This window comes from Vidua macroura, chromosome 15 (genome assembly GCF_024509145.1).
Source record: "Vidua macroura isolate BioBank_ID:100142 chromosome 15, ASM2450914v1, whole genome shotgun sequence".
In the NCBI taxonomy this organism is placed as follows: Eukaryota; Metazoa; Chordata; class Aves; order Passeriformes; family Viduidae; genus Vidua; species Vidua macroura.
In genome coordinates this window covers 4931905-4956396 of record NC_071585.1, presented here as the reverse complement: position 1 = coordinate 4956396, position 24492 = coordinate 4931905, and the positions used below count along the sequence as shown (strand labels likewise).

General features: G+C 39.8%; 1 protein-coding gene across 4 annotated transcripts; it reads right to left on the bottom strand.

Annotated features, from left to right (window-relative positions):
* Positions 1–1658: 1658 nt before the first annotated feature.
* Positions 1659–24307, bottom strand: PANK3 (pantothenate kinase 3). 4 transcript variants are annotated; one of them, XM_053991095.1, is made up of 7 exons: positions 24181–24307; positions 14984–15336; positions 13890–14143; positions 13606–13782; positions 11531–11654; positions 9275–9400; positions 1659–7953 (listed from the first exon to the last, which is right to left on the bottom strand). In XM_053991095.1, exons 1-7 carry the CDS (start codon positions 24206–24208, stop codon positions 7903–7905), a joined length of 1113 nt encoding a protein of 370 aa, XP_053847070.1. In that variant the 5' UTR covers positions 24209–24307; the 3' UTR covers positions 1659–7902. The 4 variants fall into 4 exon arrangements, with proteins under 4 accessions (XP_053847070.1, XP_053847067.1, XP_053847071.1 ...); XM_053991092.1 differs by lacking the exon at positions 24181–24307 and adding an exon at positions 24077–24119; XM_053991096.1 differs by lacking the exon at positions 24181–24307 and adding an exon at positions 24044–24083.
* Between the last annotated feature and the right edge of the window lie 185 nt (positions 24308–24492).

The window sequence follows — 24492 nt, the reverse complement described above, 5'->3', positions numbered from 1 at the left end:
TCCCAGGTGTTTGTGCACACCAGCAGCTCAGCAACGTGCCTTTCTTGAAGGGCAAATCCTTCCCTGAAGTCTCTGCTTAACCAGGGGACAAAGGAGAAAGAGCAGCTGGGTGGAAAGCAGGGAGGGAGGCGTCCAGGGGAGGGTCCAAAGGAGATGCCTTTTCCTCAAATTACTGCTGAAAACCCTTGTGCACCCTACAAGGGAATTTTCCTGGGAAGTTTTATTGTCTGCTAGCAAATGGTATCAGTAACTGTCCACCAACCAGCCCAAAGGCTGGGATGTAGAAAGTGCATGAACAGATTTCAGTAGAGGCAGCTCAGTAATTTACATATCTGGACACATCTGGGTCATGAAACACCCAACCTTTGATCCATTTAACACAGCCCCTGCAGGAAAGTGAGAATACACATCAGTCAGGGAGTGCACAGGCTCTCCAAGCTGACAAGCACCCACAAATCTGTAGATTTTGGTTGACATCTGCCTGCTCCCTCCAGCCTGGGAACAGCAGAGCAGAGCCAACCCTGGTACTTCCTGACACTTCTGTACTGTACCCCAAAATGGCACAAAGTGGAAGTACTTATTGAACACCTGTAGATAGACAGGCCTTTAGAGCAGGGTGTTCCACTCCAGGATTTAAGGGCAAACTTAATTTTTAATCTGTATTTCTAAAAATAGGGAAGTTACAAGTATTATTAAATTAGAAGTTTGCATTTCTTGAGTCCAACAAAAATTCAAATACAGCTGGCTTGAATAGTCTTGCAGTAAGTCACTTGTTTCATACAAATTTCTTAAAAAAAAAAAAAATCAGATCACCAGCTAAGAAGTAAATGAAGCTTGAAGTTAATCCTGTCCCCTCAGCTTGCACATGGGCTGCACCAGAAGCAGTTAAGGACTCCAAGTGAAAAGCAAACCAGCTTCCACAAGAGGCTACTGCAATCTGAACAAATCAGAACCTCCTAAACATGTAAAGAATTTGTGTTCCCCTAAAAAACATCACTGTGGTGCAGACCTCATTGGAAATACAACACAGAAGGGAATTTTCATTTCTGGCAGTTTAAAGCAAAGAGTGGTGGTTTGGATGGCTAAAATATTTGCAGAGAACCCTGAAGGACCATCACTGACATAACAAACTTGTCACAAGCTGCACTGCCAGGATGCTGCTGTGGCACATGCTTCCCTGCTCTCAACTTCCTGCCCTGTGGGATCCAGTTAGGACAACCTCAGGATGACAAAATCTGGCATTTCAAAACATAAGCAAAGGGCAATTCCAAGAGAGGAGTAGTTTATATAGTGGTCTGCACTTTGCACATGAAGTGTTTTATTCAGTAAAACATGACACTGAGCTCCCCGTGCACGTGCAGGGAGCAGCAGGTGCTCCCAGGTGGATTTGGAAGGGGAAAGCTTACAATGCCTCCAGAACACTTCACTCTTCAACCCTGCAAACCAGTGTTTCTGAAAACAGCACCTGAAACCAAGAGCTGTGAATTATCAGCTTATTAGAGGAAGAAAAGAGCACAAAACCACAGCAGTCACGTTGCCTTAGTTAAAGATGCTCTGCAACAACCTCCAGAATCAAATGTTGCAGAAATTTACGATGCCAGAGGTAAGGAACACACCCAGAAATCCCTCCCACAAAACCCATAAATGCAGGCCAACAATGAACAATCTCAAATTATTTATTAGGAAAAGACAAAGTACTGTTTCAACATTCGTACAGAACAAATGGCAACAAAACCAGGAAAATAAACTGTAGAAAGTAGGCCCATGACAGAGGAGTTGGTTTATGACAAAGCAAATGAAATCCAAACTTCACTCATGCAAACAAGCAGTAAAGAATTATTTACAGTTTTGATGGGATGAATTACAGCATTGTCTATATTTGGGCCCAAATCAAATTACTCAGTGACATATTAAAGGGATCTAATCTGTACATTCAATAATGAGACTCTATAAAAAGAAAAAATAATTTAAACAATTTACAAGAGCTGTATTACAGATGGCATAAAGGCATCATTTACAAGAGCTGTTTAACAGGTGACACAAAGGTATTCATGGTATAATTTATGATGAAAAATTTGTAGCACGTATTTTTACATCACATCTTCAGTGTCTGAACAGTAAACAAGAAAGCAGAGACATACCATGAGTGCAATGTAATAGAATAAGGCAACTAAACCAAATGGCTCTTCAGAAAACTTCCATCATACCAGGGTTTACAAGTTACAAATCTGCCTCTCTGCTTTGCTAATTAAAACAAATACCTGAAGACAGCATTCTGGTGATTATGAGGCCTGCATATGATTTCCAGTAAATGGAAAATTAAATGTTTATTTGTTAAAATGCCAAAACCCAAGAATGTAAAAGTGTAGGTTATCTAAAGCCCTCTATACCCTAACACAAATACATTAATTTTCATGTTCTAGGTGTACTTTAATGTCTCAAAATACTAATTCATTAGTCTTTCATAATGCACACTCTGAAACTAATATATCTCCTCCCAAAGCTTGTATTTACAATTTCTTAAACTGATTCCAGGAATGTGAATTGTGAAATGTCAGCAATTTATAGCAAATATTAGCAACCAGCACACTATATTCCAGTTCATTTTATAGGCAACACTAATTAGCACATTTAGATTTTAAAATTACTTTAAATGGGTATTTCTGACTTTTCAACAGCTTTCCTAAACACTTTCAGTAGTGGCTGACATTCTTGGAAGTTTTAGCAGAGAACAAATGCCAATTGTGTTCTACTTGACACAATTTGTGCAAACAGCTACAGTAACAAAACAAGATGAAGGGTAACATGGAAATCCAGCTATGAAAACCCATCTGTCTCCTAATGTGCCACGGGCCTCACACAAAGCAGCACAGGAAGCCACATCTGCCAATGACTTGCCACATTAATACACACAGTCCACACAGTCAAAAAAAAAAAAAACCAAACCCAAAAGGGAAACTCAAAATAAGGCCAAAAAGTATTGGCAAATGATAAAATTTAAGTCTGTCAAAAGGACCAGGCCATAAATATTTTATTTACAATTTCTATTTAGAATCTTTATTTTCAACAAATGATTTAGCACCAGCAGGAATATGCAAAGTAGCATTATTGTGTTCCCCAGGCAGAAGAGCTTGAGGCCAAATCTTGCTCATTAGTTTAAGAGAATGATTTACTGAAGTAACTACAGAGTGAGCAGGATTTGACACTCAGTTATGCAAACTGAGATTGCTCAAACATATTCCATTAGCACATTAATAATTACATATTACAGCATCATCTGAGATGTTTTCAAAAGTGTGTTTTTAAGAATACTTAATATGCTTTCCATGGGTGATGTAAATGAAACCAATAAAACAGGCTTATTTGCAGACTTTTGTTAACTTAGAGAATTACTACTTTTACCACAGTTGACAAAATACTGGTGATGTACTTTGGAATACATCAGTAAAACTTTAAAAAACTTCAAACAGGAATTATCCTTCTACACAGTGAAAATGCATTTTTTTAACCTCCCATGGTCATGTCTGAGGACTAAATTCTCCCATTTTATTCAAAGTGATTGTGAAACCCACCAGCTCTGACTGTGCATTAACAGGAAGTGAAAAAATTACCACACCCAAACAGAAACTGTGTCCCCAGCTCTGCACTGGGACCTACAGGCCTTGCTCAAACACTTCCAACCTGACTCACAGATGTTTGTTCACTTTGTAACCTCAGAAAAGCTCTGTTACATATTACATGGGTTTTAAGCCTACATAAAAAGATGTAGATAAGAAAAAAAGAAGTGACAAGGGAAAGAATTAGCCTTGTTATAACTAGAACTGACCAGAACTAGCTCAACAGAACCACACTGACCTTCACCTCTGCTCTGAAGTCACTGCTTCCTCAGGATTACAGTGGTATCCAGAATATCCACAATGAAAGTGATATTTAAAAACAGCTTGACAGCAAATTTATTCATTAATGAAAATTATTGACTCAATGTGAAAGACACCATCTAGTCTTTATCTAGCAGAGATCTACTCTATATAAAAGACCCTTTAATTAGCTTAAAACGCCTTTGCTATTTTGAAATACTTAGAAATGAGAAGTTATTTCAACAGCTCTGGAAGCAGGTGTTTCCTGAAAACCTGTATTGGGTAGAGACAAAGAGTATTACAGCCCTTAAAGGCACCTTGCTGCTCTACTACCAACTCAAGTGCAAGCAGGAATGTCACGGTAGCACTGAAGGAAGGAGCAGATGAGCCATCAGGAGAAGCCAGAGCTTTTGAATATACAGCTGAGGTGAAGCAGGACAATGTGGCAGGTCTCTCTTCTTTCCACCCTGTAACTCTCAATTATGGGCACCTGGTGCTTGAGGGAGTTAAACATCTTCAAAAGGCAGGGCAGACACCTGAACACACTTTGGTAATCTTGAGCAAACTAAGACACAGGGTGCATCACTGCAGCTTCTCTCTGAACTCCTAAATATATCCAGACTTTACTAAAAGAATGAAAAATTGTTTGTATTTAAACCTCTGCCCAGTTCAGTAAAGAACACTGAGGATGTTTTAATTCCAGCCTGTTAAATACTCAAGATGTATTGTAAGAGTTCCCCTTTTATTCAAACTGCAATTACCCAAGTAGACTTAGAAAGGTCAAAGTGGTTATGTTTAATAGCTTGGAATAACTTCACCTAAGATTGAACTTCTCTACCCAGAAATAAACAGTACTTATCTCATTATAAACTTGCATGATTTTTAGCGAGATAATGATACAATAAAACCGTGCATAATACTTGAAAGGACCAAGCTGGAGGGATAAGACCAAGAAATGCAAAATCCTTACCCCAAGACTAAAGGCTACAGGGATAGGAAGCCAGAAACCTGATTATTTTTTCCTGGTATCTCTTGCTACACTGGATTAAAGGCGTCATCTCCACAGCCAATAAAATTACCTGCCATTTTCTTGTAAGTAGATTGGTTAGGAAACCTCATGGATAAAGTCCCAGGACCATAAAATTGGCATTATATGAAAAAATTAAAAGGCACTCGCATGGCTGACTGAGCTGCAAATGATTACACATTCAAAATGGGTCTTACATTTTACTTTCAAGAACTATCACACAACTTTCCTCTAGAAAGTGGTTCCACTTGAGAAGACAACAGTAATCCTGAGAAAACCCCAAATTTTCTCTACTGTAGTACATCACACTGTATCAATTCACCCTAAAGCTGCTTCAGCCAATTAGCTCTGAGGAAAAGAAATGGCAAGGGTGAAAGTAAAACCAGGATATATCAGGAAAACACAACTTACTTCAGTGACTCACATAAAAGAAACAAGCATTTTCAACCTGTTTATAAGAGAATTTAGAAGAAAAGACATTAAGGCTTATCTTGTAACTGTTTGTGATGCCTATCATTTCTCCTGGTGGTAGAGTCAATCTTCGGAGACTCTAGTAACAAGTTGTAAGCTGACAGAAAATGAGATGAAACCCAAAGATGTGGCAGGACCCCTGGGCTTTACAGTAGGGCTTTACAACTGCTGTGGTTGCTCTTGTAATGAAGTAACAATTGTGCTGATAAAATTAGCAACAGAAAACCAATTTTTTTAGAAGCTCAAGGGAAATAAAACAGAGGTAGGGCATACTTTTTGATTCTCACAGTAGTTTCTATACAGTACAGCTATTCAAGAATTACTCCATTTGCTTATTTTGTAATTCTGTACAGTTTACTTAAAATGTATGTTAGGTCACATCAACTTCAACTGGTTTCATGAACTACAGGTATTAGGTAATCATCTTCTATATGTGCTTTTGGTAAGATACAAGTAGCTTTAACTACTGCTTCAAGAGGACTCCGAGTATCACAAATGAAGTGAAGTAGCAATAAACATGGACTAAAGGAACTGTTTCTAATGGAGCTGTAGTATCTCTCCTAAAGCACCCTTTGCAAGTAAAATATGCAGGTAGTTTGCAAAATTTTCAGCAGGCTGCCAGAACATTCAGAAAATTAAGTTTTTTACACAGTTTTATAACCAAATAAAGATTATTTCTGATAGTCAATCCTAACTCAAAAGGAACAGTTTACAGCATTTATAAAGACATTCTAGAAAAACTGTATTCACTTATTTTCTGAAGTGCTCTGATTTAGCATTAGATCAGCTGAACTGTGAGTGTAATTTTTAGTTGTTTATGTCTATAGTGAAACATCAAAGCAAGCACAATGGAAATGTAGTACAAGTACCAGGAAAAGCAACAATAAATGGATCTGCATTTGTGATTAGCATTGTACTTAATGAGTTGCCTACTCTAAGGTACTGTACTCTTAAAGGACCACAGAAAATTTTAAAAGCAAAAAGCTATCATGTTTGTGTTAGTTTGGGGCTTTGAATTTTGAGAAAGAGAAAATAGCACAGGGGTTTCTAACACAAAGGAGATGTATCTGTAAATACAACACAGCCATGCTGTGGAATACTTGAGCAATCAGTTTTAAAAACCTTAAACCCCAAGATATGAACGTGGTTGAGTCTGGCTGCTCCTCATGCACTTACAGGAAATAAATTTAACAGGAAAATATCACAAAATTGGGTAGCTTTAGTCCACAAAAAGTCATATAGCTACTGACTGTATAATAGTCCTGTAATTTTAAGATCTCATACCCTGGCTTCAGGACTAAAGTTCTTGTAATAATCGCAACTGTAAATTCTAAAAGTCTAAAGAAAACCCCAAAAATCAGTTCCAGAGTATGGATTTTATCCCAAGGCCACAATTTAATGAATGGTTCCATATTGCAAGTGCATTAAATATTGGTCCATTCACTGCTGCAATACAAACTCTGATGCTATCCTCAACTTCCAAAAACAAACTTCCAAATCCAAAAGTAACCTTTCAATTTCAACATCTGCTTGAATTTTGATCAACCCTTACAAAATCAAAGGGAAATCACAATTTCAAATCAGTAGGATGGGGCAAAAATATTTCCAAACCTCTACAGAAATAAGCCAAAGCACCAGAATTATGAGGTCCCATAATTAGTCTATTTTATAAGGATTTCTTAAATTCTCTCAGTCTTTATGGTACGTTTACAAATGATGATTCATGATGGAAGAAAAAAAAAAAAAGGTAATCCAGTAGGCATTTTGGAAGTCATGCCCTCAAAAAAAAAAATTTAAAATCTTCCCTCCAAAACCTGCCTTCTTTTCCAAATCCAATCAAAGACAGAGGAATCTTCCCAAAATACCAGCTGAAGCTTCCAATAAACTAAGGTGAGTATCTTCATGAAACCTTCAAAATATCAACTGCTTAATCTGCTGCTTTGGCTGATTCTTTGTGTTTCTATTCTTCCCACTGGAAATTAAAGCATTAATATTATTTCCATTACACATAAAAATAAAACAATTACTGTGTTTACTGTGGGAAGAATTGTTTACAGTTTCCTCATCTTGTCAACAGTACCCTTGCTGTTTTTTGTTTTCTGTAAGTACACATAAAACTTGTGCTCATAGTAAGAGTATAACTAATGAAAATTATTTTTCAGTCATCAGTTCTATATATAAACTGATGGGCCTAAAGCCTTGGGAATAAACCTGCAATATTTGCATCCTGAGCACTTAAGGGTTTGGCATTCCTTCTTCTGGAATTTCTGGGAAGTTGTTTTCAGAGGCTGTATTGCATATCAGAAGTTCACTACTGGCTACACGTACCAAAGAACATAAATAATAGCCACAAACAGTTCACTTGCCAATGCCCAGCAGAGTGAAACCCCATTCCTTACAACAGCAATACTCAGTAGCTTAATCACTTCTTAAAAAGAGTTACAGAAAATCAACTATTTTCTTCTCCCCTCCCCAGATTTAATTCCCATCGACATAAACAAGTGTCGTTCAGGTGGAAAATAGTTCAGTGTAGTGACATCTGGTATTTCAACTGAAATTTGGGAGCCCCAGCAGAGCACCAACAGCTCCAAAGTATCCCTGTTAAAAAAAAAAAAAAATCAAGTTTAAGTAGGGTATTACATTTTGCAGTAATTACATTTTAGTGACAACAATCATCTGATGGATCAGTGCTACAGAAACAACACTATACACTTTTAATATCTAATATTTCACAGTAATTATTTAAGGCTTTGTGAAACAAACATTTTATCCTTCTTATCTACCTTGACTCTAGGAGATTTCCTGCCAAGCCTCACCATACACTGCAGGACCTCTAAGCCAGGTTTCAGTGACTCCTAAAGCATAGAAATCAGGTTTGTTTTTTTCTTCCTAGAGAAGCTCCATCTTTTGCTTGCTAAAAAAGCTTCAATAGCCATAGCAACATTATTCCTAAAGTAAAAGTCAAAAATTCCTTGAACTATCCACACATCACACTTTTGGACTGTCTGCCTGCATGCAAAGAACCACGTTCTCCTGTTGAATTATTTTTCCCCTGTGGAGTGAAATCTTCCCTCTCCCTATAATTAAGAAGTATTCAAGTGTTTAGAATATACATTTGAGCAAATGCAAGAGTTTAAAATTTACCCAAGGAAAATCTGAAGAGGGCAGAACTAACAAGGAACCCTTCCATTGTTACTGTGGCCATCAGGTCAGACTGTCAGTCTTGGGATAAGCAATAAATGAAGAGTTGTGAAAATCAACTGAAGGGAATAGATGGAATGCTGTAATATTTTCACCAGAAAGTGAGGACAAAAATTCCCAACCCGCTGCCCAGAAGCTACAAGTCAGCAACTGTAATTAATACTGATTGCTTGTATTTTAACCAGCACAGGTCAAAGCTCTCAGCACTGCAGACTGATCGGTATGGCAGAAGCTGCCCAAAAGCAGGTTATTCCCACAGCATAAAATCACTACAGCAGCTCTGAGGGGTCTGCTGTGGAATGAAAACAGGCCTTGTCAAAGCAGTCTCGACTTTCAAGACATTGCTCAAGCTCAGCTGAGAACAATGGAAGTGTTTCAAAGGGCCAAGCTTTACATTTCTGCACTCTTTGAAACACAGTACTTACTGTTGTTTGCACCCAAACCCAAGGAAGACTGCTGACCCTTAGCACAGAGTTTAACATTTTCTTGTCCCTCTCCAGAGATCCACAGCATGACCTGAGATACCCCAAAGTGACTGTAGTACTTCCCTGGCAGAAAACTGTTCCCAGAGAACCAATTCAGCAAGACAAACCTCCTCTTATTTCTAATATTTACTGAGCACTTGGTGCCTCAGGATATCACACATGAGAGCTACTCAATAGAGGCATTTCTAATTTATGGTGAAACAGTGCACACAGATAAATGAGCCACAACATACCTCATGTTCTAGGAACAAGGCCTTCAGCTGACCTTTTGACCAGTAATCCAGTGCATATGCAAGAAGCTTCATTGACAAAGTATTCACACGCAAGAAGTTGCCAACAAACACAACTCTGTTTATTTTCTAAAAAAAAATCAAAAGAAAAACAGCAAAGGATTAAGTCTTTTCACTGTTTAACACAGCCTTGAAAAATTAAGCTATGAAAGAGAAGACTGTCTTGAGCAAGGAAAAAACCACAAAAAACCAAACAAGCCACAATTAAAACATGGTTCCAAAATTTAAAACACGGCATACTTGGGGAAAAGGAAAAACGGTGCAACCCTTGAGAATTAAAGGACAAGTAGCATTTGTGTTTCAAATTAAGTGAGCATTTTCAACAATTACACCAAAGAAAGAACCCAGCTAAGAAAGAAATTAAATGAAAGCTACTTCTGTCTGGTAGAGAAGACTCAATGCCTTCATAGCCCTGTACAATGCTGCTTGATCCATATGCAACAAGGCAGCACTGTAAAGAAGCCGAAGGCAGTAAGACATGACAGATGTTCCTTTCATCTTCAGCCCTCAGTATACCTCAGCCTGACATCAGACTAAGAGTACTTGAATACTACAAGTGAGCTGTGAATCTTAATCAAGTCCAATGTAAAAAACTGAAAATCACTTAATATTCCCCATTAATTCAAGTAAATCCAGTACTAAGTGAAAACATTAAACCCTGGTTTAACAACCCAAGAGGAAGAACCAAAGAAAATGTAATTGTGTTAGTCCTTAGCACAGTGCTTTAAAAAGCACTTAATTGCATTAAATAAATTATAATTTCCAAGTTATTACAATAACTAATATGACCTGTAGTCAAATGTCTAATATGCAACTGGTTTTTAACCATCTTGATTAGTCCCCAGTGAAGACAAAGTAGACACATAGTTAAGACACAAAAATGTAATTCTGCTCTACTGCAGGAAGTCAAAATAATTACGTTTATTTCATCTTTAGACATTAGTTCAAGGTTCTACTTTGTGTATCCCTATTAGCTACTTCTTATGGTTTGTAGTTCTGTGACATAGCTGGAATTAGACCAGAAACTCCTTGGAATAAAGGTAGTTTGTGCAGTTTACAAGTTCTGATTTGTCCTCATTTACTCCCACCCTTAAATATAAATTGCATAATCTGCCTAAGACATGTAGAATGTACTTTCAACTTCACCTTCATTTTAACTCTTTTGTTATTAAGCTTTGCCATAAAGCAGAAAGCCAAAATTAACACTCACAAAATTACCTTCCAAGACAGACATGAGAGAAAGAATGAAACTGAGGGAGAAATTACAATATTAAAAGCAGAAAATATAAGTAATCTGGCTCCTAAGCAAAAGGAGAAGTAACAGGGCTGTTGGTACTTCTGAGACAATCACATGCAACGATTTTAAGTAGAACACTAAATTCAGTTACCCACAGTCTTCTCCAAGAAAGCTGTTACTAAACCTCATTTTATCCCAAGTTTGTTGAAGGAAGAAATTCCTGCTGCTCAGATTTGCTCTGTGACTAAATCTAGTATTCTTCCACAGCTTCTTGGCTGTCCACACTAATACTGAACACATACTGGTTCTTTTTTGAACTTTGAGAAACAGGAGATAGCAGGAAACCTTCTCTGTATCAACCAGCAAGATGAGAAGTGTCAAAGCAATTTTAAAGTCTCAAGAGCTAGAAAAAATTAACAATAATGTTTATCTAGAAACAAGGCTTTGATCAGAGGATAATTTCAGCTGGGAGAAACTGCTGGAGGCCATCATTATGCACTGCTTAAAGCAGGACTTTCAGCAGCTTAAATGCTGCAGTTGCTCAAGTCACATATTTTGAAACCACCAAGCACAGAGTGCACAGTTTGCCTCTGAGTCCATGTCTCAGGGCTGGATGCATTCCCTGCCTTGGCAGGGGACCTGGACTGCATAACCTCCAGGAGTCTTTTGCAACCCTAACTGTTCTGTGGTTGAAGTACTAGGAATTGCTTCAGATTATTTTGACTGTCTCTGGAGAAGCTGGAACAAGGATATCTTTGCCAAAGTGGAGGATGCCTGATGAGGAGCTTTGTTAAAGAATGGAGCCCAAAGCCTGCAGGTAAGCACAGGATGTTGTGATGAAGGACTTGGAGTCCTTCATTTCATCTGAGAATGTATTAAAAGGTTTAACTTATACACCATTTTAGCAGTCATTTCATGTGAAGACAGAGCTGTAGATAGATCATTTCCTTGTCAGGCTTTACCTCATTTACTGCACACATCCGGGCAATGGAGCCAATGTTATTGGTGATGGTGACCAGTATGGCTCTAGCAAGATCTTCTTTACTGACAGACTCCCTCTTCTCTTTGTAGATCATATTCCCAAAACTAGAACAGGAGAAATGGCTATGAGTTACAAAGTGATTCATGTGCATTTGAAATAATTCCAGAATGGACTTTTTTATGCTGTAACAAAACCTATGTCTAATGTTTCCTCTTTGAGGAATTTGCTTTTTAAGTATATATTAAATACAGCAATTTGACACTACACCTGTATTTATTCCTTCACATTATTGTAACAATTAATTGAAACAATTAATTGTTACAATAACAGCCCCCCCAGCAAATTATTTTTGTTCAGATTGTTGACTTCCATGAAGAACCACCTATAGTAAAACAGCTTTATTCTTCACAGAAGACTACTCTGCAAATCTAGTCACTGTAAATTAAGTCACTGCTTGATTGGTAAACCCTCCACTTCTCATGTTGCTTCCTCACAAATATCTATCCATTCTTCTATTCTCAAAGTAGAAGAAAACCATGAATTGAACAATTTTATGATGGAACACAACCCTCTGAAACAAAATGAACAGTGACAGCATGCAATTTAGGTTGCACAAATGAAGAGTTCTGGATCAGAAGGGCACTTCCTTTATCATGCACAGCACAAAAGACAAGAATCCATAGTTAGGTGTGATATTTTACCATCAAGGACTCTGTGCCAGATCTGTTTGGAGAGCAAGAATCCTATTATTCTAAAATTCAAAAAGCCATTAAAGCTCTTAAGGATCTTTAAAAGCAAATGAGAACAGAAAGTACCAACATAAAGCAAGTTAAAATGTTATTGACTGAAGTGTAAAGTTCACACATATTAAAACCTCTCAGCACATGGGCTCTCAAGAGGCTTGGACTCAGGTGGCTGGAGAGGGAGAACAATTAAGTTGCCATGAATTATGACTCCCTATGGAATAACAGCAAAGATTTAATGAACACTCTGATGTACACAATAGTTTTGCTTGCAGAGTTTATTTTTCTTATTTTTTGTAAGGGTAGGAAGCTGTAATAGCATCAATAATATTCCCCAATGGAAATAATGTGTCCAGATGTGACAAAAGTCCTCTGTTGATGACAATGACATTCTTATAGTGCAAACTGCTTGTGTTCAACAGCCCTCATCAGTGAGAAAAGTAGTTAAAACATTACATCACATGTCTGTAATGACAACCACATTTCCAAAAAAAAAAAAATTAGGAATTGCTCCACTGTAAGAGCAACACAAAAGCCATCTCCTACTCACCTTCCCTTCTAGACAATGGCTCTGCTAAAAGACTCTAGGCAATCAAAAAGAAATTGGTACTTTTTTCCCCTCTCTTGTACTGGTTTTGACTGGGACAAAGTTAATTTTCTTCCTATTAGCTGTGTGCTGGTTTTAGCTGGGACGGTTAATTCTCTTCATTGTAGCTACTATGGAATTGTGTTTTGGATTTGTGCTGGAAACTGTTGATAACACAGGGATGTTTTTGTTATTGCTGAGCAGTCAAGGCCTTTTCTGCTCCTCATTGCAACCCCACCAGTGAGCACAATGGGGGTGCACAAGGATTTGGGGAGGAGACCATTCTGTTCTGTTCCATTTCTGTCCTGTTAAACACTCTTTATCTCAACTCACCAATTTTATTTTTTTCCTCCCAGTTCTCTCCCCCATCTCACTGGAGGGAGTGTCTGAGTGGCTGTGTGGTGTTTAAGTGCCTGCTGGGTTACAGCACACCACCTCTGCACTCTGTTCCTGCTGCTCCTGCAATCACCTCATGTTCCTTCTGACTCACGCAAAGCTGTGCATGAAATACCTCAAGAGGTTTCTTCAGTGTTGACCTAGCAGGCACCTGCGCTTGCACATGGCTTTAAACCAGCAGGAAAGCTGAGGATACATACATTTAGGACAAAAATGTAACTTGACTACAATAAAACCTTGCTAAAAAGCAGTTCTCTCTGCATAAATAGTTTAAGTTTTGTTTTTGAAGCTCCACAAACTAACAAAAGAGCCAAAGAGACTCCTGCTTACCTGGATGCTACAGCCCATCCTGGTAAACCAAATCTTTCATAATCTCCACCATAAATATCCCGAACCAGCTTGTCAGCATGCGTGCTGTCTCCTTTGGATGCCATTTCCAGAGCTTCTTCAAAACTTTCACAGCCTGTCAGCAAACTGCATAACCCAAGAAAGGTCCCTCCACCTAGACTAAGGACAGAGAAAACCAGTTGCTTTCACACAGCATTTCCTCACATGAAAGATCCTTGTGTCACTGCCCCACAGAGTAATAACCCCAACGAAGATTTGTAAATTACCTTGTTCCAGTTACTCTTTTATAGTTGTCTTTGGAATGGACTGATAAAATACTGACTCCTGAACCAATGTTAACAACCAGCAATGGGTATGGATCATCCAGGTTAAAAGGCATCTTTTGGCATCTCTCGGGATCTGAGGCATTTTCAAAATAATAGCACTCTGCCTGGCCATTGAAGCTGACAGAGTCTATGTACAATAAGCCTTTGACAAGGCAGTCAAGCTCATCCAGTTTGTGCAGCTGGAGGTTTCCAATCTGTGTTAAGAAAGAAAAAAAGACTGTGGCAACATGTTCTAACATTGCACAAATGTGCTACAAATTTATGACTATATTTGTAGTCAGTAGTAGTGTATTTGTAGCCCAACTTTAAGAAGCTATCTCATATGACTAATTCAGGAATTTCAACGCCACTATAAAGCCAACAAAGAATTCAGACCTAAATTCTGAATACATAAACACAAACTAGCAAGTTAACCTGAGTGTAAATCCAGATCTCAGACCTGAATCAAGAAGAGAGACACACTGTAAGTATCTCCTTTGGTAAGCTCAAATACCACTTTTGAGATACTAAGACATTACTCCATTGAAAAATTAACAACATTTTTCATCAATTTAAATCAATAAAAAGGTCATAAAATATCCTAGAGGCCCCACTCTGTGTCATCTTGGTGGAACTCGTATCTGAAAATCTGTTCAAGGTTTGTTGGATTCCTCCCCCATCTTACAAGTCAAAACAGTGATTTCTAAGATATCAGCATATAAAAAACTCAATGGCATTGTACTAACTAGCCTTGCAAGTTCATTAACACTCCAAGGATCACAGGAAAACCACAGGTCAGAAATTCTGCAGGGCTTAAGGCTCTCTACAGCTCATAGTTCTGCACGTGATATTTAAGCTGCTGTTCTCTCATAAAGCAGAAAGACAATTAACTGGTGCTGTGGATTCTAGGAAAGCTGTAACTCCTCACCATACTTAATACAATTAGTACTAAAAAATATTAGAGCTCTCCAGTTTTTCAAAACACAGGTTATTTTAACCATCAGCAGCAATGCTTTTAGCATCAGCTTCAGGCAGAGGCAAGCCAGGCTACCTACTGTGCGAAAATCTTCCTCGAACTTGTAGGCGCCACCGCCGGTGGCACAGAGCACCGTGTGTAGTGTTGAGAAGTTTTTATTTCTCCCCATTTGGATAAAGGTAGGCAAATCATGAGTTGGGAACCGAATAAAGTGCAAGTTTCCTCTTCGAGCAAAAATCGTTAAGTCTTTGAGCTCCAGGTGGACATCCCGAATGCCAGTGGATCCGTAGGCGACGTTGGAAGTCAGGTATTTGCGGATGCTCTTCAGGCTTTCCACTTCCTCCTGCTCCTCCTCTGCAGTGATGTCAATAGGTTCAAAATAGGCAAGTTTGACCAACGTTCCCCCAATGTCCATGCCAAACCATGGGAAAGCTGAGAAGATACAAGAATGAGCCATTAGGTTTGTTGAAGAGGAAAAAGCACACATGGAGATAAGACTGGCCCGGGCTGTGCTTTTCAACAAGACAGACATTAACAACAAACCTCACAGGAAAAAAGAACTAGTGCTCATTTCAATTACCTGACTTTAAAAGTCTCTCTGGCCTCATGTAAAAATGGAAAAATCTGCAACTCTACACATTTAAATGCTATAAGGTGCTCAGAAAGCTCAACTAAAAACTCCCCAAACTATACCCTATCTTTCAGACCAACTCCTAAACAAAATTTCAGCCATGTTTTTTTTTATTGAGAACAAAGGATTAAAATAACCTTCACTTCTAAAATAACAGCTCTGATGTAGTTCAGCACAAAGACTGCAGTCACCCTTAAAGAAAACAGGTTACACATTACAGCTGACAACAGGGGCAGCCCAGGTGCTCCTCCTCTAACAGTGCCTCACATAATGTGGTTGTTGAGAGGAAAGCTTTAATTTACTTGCATGCACTTTAAAAACTGACACAGTTAAGATGCCAAATTTCCATCTCTTGAAGTTAAAGCGATAACAAAATGTCCTATTAAAAAGTGCAAGCAAAGAGAAAATTAATATTACTGAATTTAGGTTTCCATTTTTTGGTTTCTTTTCTTTTTTTTGGTACCTTGGCTAGGAAGGGGGAATTTCTGTACTACAAAATAACAACATTAAACCACAAGTGCTTTGCCTTTGTCTCTTATGTGGGTTGACTGCAGTTCCTAAAAGGGATTTTGTCTATGACATGCAGGACCAAAATTTGAATATGCGTGTATCAATAAATATTCCTAACAAAGTGCAGTGAAACAGATACTTAGAAACCCTACAGCAAAGACAACATCTTCAACTGAGAGCTTTCCCACTGTCATTTCCCAGAAACAGTTTTAAAAAGATCCTGGATATCCAGCTGGGAAGCTCATATTCTATTTCCTAGATGACACTATAACTTGCTTGGTTTTGCCTCCTCTTTTTTTTCTTTTTTAGTGTTCCAATTTATCTTTTCAGATGTAATTTATAGCTTACAGAAGCATAAAACTCAGGAACAAAACCAGGAAGATGTTGATATGCTTATCATGAGCAAGATGCAATTACACTGTATTTACATTACCAGTGGGATCTGTGCTTGAGAAGAATGACCTACCAAAATACTGTAATGTATTTAGGCAAGGCTGGCTGTGTGTCAATTCATTTATTGAATGCTAAAGTTAAGGAGAAAAGAAATTTCAATGATGCCTCAACTTTCAGAAATAGGCATCAGATATTAACAAAAAAAACTTTTAATTGGTTATCTTACTTTGAAAAACTAAATTCAAAGGTAGATTCTGTGAGTAGAATCTAGCTTGAAGTGGAAATGAAGAAGTTCTATAAAGCTGGTATCTCTTCCATAAAACTGAGGGTTAAGCATAAGACTAAGCATAAAGACACATGTGAATTGAGTTTGTGACTGCATGCCAGCCTTCTTCACCCTGAGACTCTGGACACAAGAAAATTTGTCATCTTACTGTTTGACCACAATTAGCTGAGGATTTATTAAGTGACCTCACCAAGTTTCAACCTCTTGCCATGAATGGTGTCACAAGAACAAAACTGAAGAAGGGCAGTTGATTCACCCAGCAGACCTGGACATGCCTGTAGGAGTCAACCCAACCCATGCAGAATTTAACTAGAACAACCCAACCCAAGCACTACCTGGATTCTTCCTGTTCAGCAGGCCTAGTGAATAACTGGAATCTTGTCCTCCAAAACAGGAAAGAGGGGGGAACAGCTGAAAGTTCATGTGATGAGTTTAAGGATGATTTGGTGCAAGTCATGCCTGTTTGTCAGAAGATCCACTCCATCCCTTGTTAAATGATCCAAAAAGCTTTTGCAAATACAGCATTAGTCACGCCTCTGTAAGTCTTAAGGTTTATGGATTTTGTACACCATGTAAAAACAAGAACAGCTGAACTGTACGTTTATTCCATAATTTAAATGAGAACACATTTTATGCTGAAAAATGGGATCATGCTGTACAAGATCAGTTTTCTGGGTTAACTGAGTGATCTTAACAGCCATTTACAGACTTTGAAACTGAAGAAATAGGCCAGTTTTCACCTGTGACAAACCCCAGGAAGTTTTACATTTTTCTAATGAAAATTTGTCATGATTTGGCTGGCAAGTACATTGCTCAAGTTTTATTTGCAAGGTGGAGGAGTTCTGACAAGCAACTGGGCCCACGTACTGTTAACTTAGTCCTTAGACCAGCAAGAAGGTGTTACACAAGGATTCTTGTGCATGCAAGCCACTCTTAATCGATTGATACGGATTTTATTACAGGTGCAGCCAGGAAAATGAAAGCCATTTTGTTTTCCAAACACAGAAGGGGATCTACATACACACAAATGGCAAGGGCACAAGCAGTTGGGATTGCAAAGATACAAGATTTACCCATGCCTGAGCTGTCCTTAAATAATAGTAATACACTGATTCTACCGAATTTGAATGTAACTGTACATGGACACAACATGGAACCCTCATGAAACTTCCTCTTACTGCTGCAGGTTTGCTTAGGGTAGATCTTGGCTCAGGAGTCATCATGTCTGGATGCAGGGATACATAAATGACTCTACAAAAGGTATTTTTATACTTATATTTGTGGGTCATGCTTCTCTGAGAGATTTAGGAACAGAATACCAGCAGCAAAACTCTTAGAAAAAAACCAGCCCCAGACATCAGCCTGATCCTTTCCAGCAGTCACATTTAGAGAAGCATGTCTGGATGAGGCCAATGCCAATTACACAACCTTTTTTTCAAGCTTACAGGTCTGCAGATACTAGGTTTGAAGACTTGCACAACTGCAACCATCCTTCCACAGCTTCAACCCATAAGGAGAGTCAATTCCTCTGCACTAAAACTGGGCTTTTTTCCACAGCTCTGTGGGGATTAGATAATTAAAAGATTTTTTCAGCTCTTCCTTTTGATTGTTATTCCCAGGAATATTCCACAAAAAGTGATAAAAAGTGATGCACAGCTCAGAGATATTCCTTGCTGAGAATTTAACTGCTATTGACAGAACAAATCCAGGGCCCAACTTTTCAAAGTTCAACTCCTCTCTGCAGTGGTCAGCAACAATTTGAAAAAAAGGAAAAGTAAGAATCCAGCTTTTTATTTAACGAGCCCAACCGCCTTGCATAAACTACATAAAACTCTTTCAAAAACACACATTCTGCTTTTAGGAAGTCAGGCCAGGCTCTACTTAAGAATACACAAAATATAGATCTTTACTATCCAAGAAGAGACAGATACTTGAAGTAGAACACTAACTGGGAAGTCAAAACCCATATGGTGTTTAATGTGATACTTCACACCAAATTTAACTATCTTCAGGACACCAAGTGGAGTACCATAACATACAACCTCCTTAATTACAAATCCAGATTTTCTTTCACTCCCCAGCACTGCCAGGAGCCACTGTGGTCTCTACCTAGACACAGCAACCAGAAGCCCTTACAATAAAGCAACAGATTGCTCAGTACATGCTGTGAAGACAGCTCTGAGGGGCAACCTGTTCAGAATTAAAAAAAAAACAAAAAAAAAAAACCACAATATAATCTTTAAAAGGATTCCCTAGAGCTGCTTCCTGCAATTAGAAAAGTACTTCCTGCAGGGGACGAGTGCTGTGGTCATGTAATGATGGAGCAGTTCTGCTGAGTAAGAAAACCCATGCTGGTGTGGCTGTTGCTTGTTATTTAAACCTTAATCATCTTTAGAGATACACAGAGAAGCCTCATTCTCTTGTGTCTGCACTTCTCAAGTTTGTGCTGTACAATCACTGGCAGCAGTCTTAAGGTTACTTATATCTTATCATACAAGGTCTTTATATGCCAAATGAAATAATTACAGTACATGTCTTGTTTGTGCCAATGCAAGCACAAAGGCTGAAGTGTTTTCCTTCTCCATGGATTCTTCAGGGGACCTTTGAAGCTTTCCACCCAGGCCATACACTTGTATTCTGATTTTGTACACCTGTTCTGGATCCAAAGCTGCAGAAGTACACACTCAAAGACTTAACTACTCCCCCCTTATTCAGTCAAGCCTAAGATTCCTCAATTTAATGTTCTATTTGTATTTTGTTTTTAAAAACTGAGATTCCTGTCAACCTCTTTCCTATGAATGTAATGACATACTTGAAACACAAACACCTTTGAAATTCTTCATTTTCCCTGTAAGATAAAGTAACACTGGGTCAATCCTGTATAAATTAACAAGAATCAACCTTCAAAGAAGAGTAGCTAACTCCTAATTCAAGCTGGGAGCTTGGCACCATGGGGAAAAAAATAAATTCACAGCTGTCAGTGACAGTAAAGAACAGCCTACCACATTTTGTGTCATCTATGTAAGAAAGCTTATGCATTATTAAGAAATAAGACTGTTGCACTCCAAGTACAAACACGGCTTGGGGAACAATTGCCAAAGGGTGCCAAAGTTCATGATGCTATACAGCCTTAAAATACAACAAAGGAAAATGATCATGAAATCCACGAAAACTTAAACTTACTTCTGCCAGCACGGCAATAGCTCTTTATGAAAGTAAGCAGCATTATCAGTTCTGATGCCCAAAATGTACCTAATTCAGCTCAGTACGTAGCCTTTGGTACCAAAACTAGCCTTGATCCTATTCTTATCTGAATACTGACAAGGCAAACAACTATTTAAAAGTTATACTGAACTATTCCACAGTTAGTGTCTATAAACACATCAACTAAATGCATTTTGTAGTTTCTCCAAATGCATTTTCTTCTGTGCATGTGCATCCATTCTTATACTTCCAGCATTTCCCTAAAACATCAGCATGCAGCAAAGTACAACCTGATGGCAAATTTTAACAGCTAAATCAGCTGGGGGGGTGTGGGGGTGGGCTAAGGCAGCTAATGTGAGCTATGGGACAAGTTAAGAGAAAACACACCAAAGCTTGCTGACCTACTAAATTAAATGGGATCAACCTGAGGGCTGGCCAGCAAAATACCTTTGCTGTGCCCATGAACACCAACCTGCATGGCCAGTGAGCCTCTACAGAGCAAAACTGTACTTAAGTGTCCTTAGCCCTTGAGACACTGGAGACTTTCTCTCCTTCACAAGTTCTGTAACAGGTTTGTGGTTCAAATATCCCAAGTCCAGCTGAAAATACATTTGGGCTGGACAGAATTAAAATGCAAATTAAATGTATCTGACACACCCTGGCACATCCTCCCACTTTCCTTGTGGGAAAACTCCATCGCGCTCTGCAAACTCCCACTCAGCCACCTCTAATCACGCTCCAGAACAGCCCCGTTCACAGTGGGAGGACAGGTGGTAATGGGCAATTACAGTAACTGCTCTTCATGGGCTTTATCACTTCTACAAATGGGCACCACATAAAGCTTAATACAAGACAAAATATCACTGCTTTCAGCTTCTCCCTCCTTGCTCATTCTGGTAATTTTGTTGACATTTCAGCAGCGGTGTCTTTGGGGATAGGTGTTATTATGGTGAGATACAGAATGCAGAGGCATAATTTAACACTCAAAGATGCACTGTGTGTAACACTTTTAGTATACACTGTTCTTGGCAGTATTAATCCATTATTAGAAATACATTTTTCAACTGCAATCAAGCGAGAGCCTGTAACATCTGCTATGGGCTAATAATCAGCTTTCAAGGACTAATAAGAAAATGCTAGGATACCAAAAAACTATGAAGCAAATTCCATGGGGAAAAAAAAAATTAATCTATTTATACAGGCTTCTCCATCAATCCAAATGGATTTTTCATCAATTTTACTACACTAATCCTCCATGTGTCCACAATGATTACATGCCTCCATAGAACCACACTGGAGAAAATAAAACTTGAAATTTTCATCTTTCCTTTATACTGATGCAGGATTTTGCAAATCTCTGCAATGTACTTTCATATATTAGCGTGTCTCAATTCACCTCAAGAGAAATGCAAGCATTTGTTCTCAAACCATTTTCAATAAACAATCAAAAGGAACAAACTGCAGAAAGTAACACACACAGTGTATCAAGTACTCGAAGTCTCTGCCTTTCCTTCAGCACTGGGTTACGCTCCAGAGCCAAGAGGAAGGGCTCCAGCTCCCCTGGAGAGCGCAGCATGCTGGCACAGCGCTCTCGCCTTCCCCCGCCAACATGCACAGCTCTCTCGGAATGAGCTCCTGCTCTCTTCCCTTTGGGCAGATAGATCCCACACAGCAGAATTCTGCAACACTTGCTGCTCTCATATTTATCATCTTAACCCACAAATAACCTTTGGAAATTTCCTTGAAAATTGCCAGCCCTTCTTCCCCATGGGCATTTCCTCAGAAGAGCTATCACGCAACTGCTGCTTGGAAGGTTCCTCTTGAGGTCATCTGGTATGACCTCTCTTACACCAGCAGGAAAACTGCCAACACCAGATGAGGTCAGCTACAGCTGTGTCCAGTCAACACTTTGAGGCCTCAGAAGTTTTTCAAGAATCCTCCTAGAATGGAGACTCCACAACCTCTCCAGCTTCCACTGCTACACTGACTTAGTACAAGGTTTTCCTGATGTGAATTTCTCTTATCTTCCTTTAAAACGCTTGACTCCTCTCATCACCTGCAGATGAGATTTAAATGGCCCTTTACTAGCCCCTTTCAAGACAGCCAATCTCAGAAGCCGTGTTCCATAAATTCTGCTGTGCTTCTCACAGTTTTTACTCCATCAAATCAGTGACAGCACTAGTCAGGTGAAGATCTGGAAGGGAGGACCACACAAGCATGTCTAGGCAGTGTACCCAGATCAGGAGCTCTGAACTGGTTTGGTGTTTCCATTTTACCCTCACCTCTCTCATGCCAGCCACTCAATCAGGCCTTTCTTCCTGATGCTAAACATCACAGACAAAAGCACAGGTAGACTAAAGCAATCTGCTCAATTCCACTCTGCAGGTTCTTAAGTAACAATTATCCATTTTTCCCCAGGACCACATCTGGCTCTATCACAGATGATTAGGTACTCACTCGGTCTAAGGAATGTACACTCAGCAATTGTGTTGAAAAGTGTCTACAAGTGTCTTAGCCAAATGATTTGTAAACAGTCTAAAAGTGGTATCGTGAGCCCAACTCAGCTTTCACATCCATGTGAGCATTTAAGCCAAACTGACAGCAGTATTTGGGTACCAGAGACCCTGAACATCAATTTCCATCTTCAGGGCTTCTGTGGACCTGGTCCTCTTCAAACTTTCAGCTGCTCTCTCAGTGTGATTAACCATGAGCAGAAATCTGCAGACCGAGTCTAAAGTTCACTGCCTAAGAAACTCTGTGCTATTATCTTTTAAAAAGCCACCAGCTCCAAAGTGTGTTCAAGAGTCAAGAAGAAATAAACAACTTAGTTTGACACTGTATCCTGCCCCTCCCGCTTATGCAGTTCCAACTGTTTCTAATTCCCATCATGAAACCAACATCAAAGTTCAAATTCAAGAACTGGAAGAGTGTAACTACAACTGCAGCATATTTGAGCAGTCAAAACTTCTTGGTAACATTTGCGCTATTATTTAACCATGAGGCTTAAATCCACCACCACAGAAAACAAAGGCTTTGAGGTCCAGCAGAGACAGTCCTGAAATTAGCAGGTTTCTACAGCAGGAGCAGACATAGTCTCCCCATTCCAATTATCAAACCATTATAACCTTTTACAGCCAGCTACTGCTGTCTTGATTAGATTTCTTAATATTATACCAGGGGAAAAGAATGTTGCCTGAACATTTGCATAAACATCATTACTGGCAATTCAGCAATTTCCACGCACTGGCACTAACAAGAGGTGATGGTTAGCTGTGTTCTACAAGATACATATTTAGGGTTTCCCCACCAGACCACAGGAAACAACGTACTTTCAAAGCCTTTATAGCTATTTCTAGAGCTATGCTAATACTTCCTGTGTTAAATATGTGTTTGGTGATTTTCTTCTTCTTGGGCTGCTCAAAAAATAAATTTAAAACATCAACTTCCAATATCCTGTCTTAGTTGCATGCTGTTCATTAGCCAGTCATGCTGTATGAACCACACGAGACCTAGAAATCTGGGACTAGCCATCTTTTCTATACAGTAACTCATCCTGAAAGTAAGTCCTTAAGTATGATGGCAAAGAAGAAGATGCTAAACTCAGTAGAGCAAAACCTGCATCCCTTTCAGCTAAGGCACACCTGTATGTGCTTGACAGGTGTGTTGCCTGGCAGAGCTGTGCATCTGTTACACCGAGAGCACATCAACTGCATATAGATTAACCATACTCAACCCAAACCTCTCTTTCCAAGAGGTAGCTGTAATCTTAAGACGTTCTGTTTATATTTACCTGAGTCCGAATCACGTTTGCACTCTCCGAAACAAACATGGCACTCCAGAATAACACATAGCAAGAAATATTATTACAGTTGTGATTATTAAAGGGGAGCATTCAGCGCATTTCAATGAAAGAGTTATAGCCAAATATTAGTAAATATTCTAAAAATAATTAGAAGTTGATTAGCCCTTAAAAACCAAAACTGTAGGAACTGCAGCCACCTGCGCAGATGTCCAGCACAGCGGTTAAGTGGTTCATCAAACACAGCGCCCATCCCCAAGAAACTGATTATATCACTTTCTATTCTAGTCCTTCCGACGCCAGCACTGAGGATCACCTGAACCCCGACACCTCCCTCAGAGGGACGCACAGGAGCGAGACGCGTCTCTGCGGGCATCTCTCGGATCCATGGATGGGCACCGCCCGCCGCGCAGCCCCGCGCCCCCCGCGCCGCCTCCCCGGGCCCGGCCTTACACGGCTTCTTGGCATCCTTGATCTTCATGGCGCTGCGGCGGCGGCCCGGCTCGCTGCCGGCCGGGGCGGGTCTCCTGCCGCTCGCCTGATGGGGCGGGCAGCGGCGGCGGCGGCTCCGCGGGGCCGGGCCTCGCTCTCCTGATGCTCCTCGCCCGCCGGGCGCCCGCCTCCGGGGGAGCGGCGCTGGCCGCGCCCGCCGCTACGCCCGCGGCCCGGGCAGGGGCCGCTCCAGCGGCGGCATCGGCGCTCGGGCTGGGGCGGGGAGACGGGGCGGGGCGGCCGCGCTCCGCTCGCGAGGCGCCGAGCGGACGG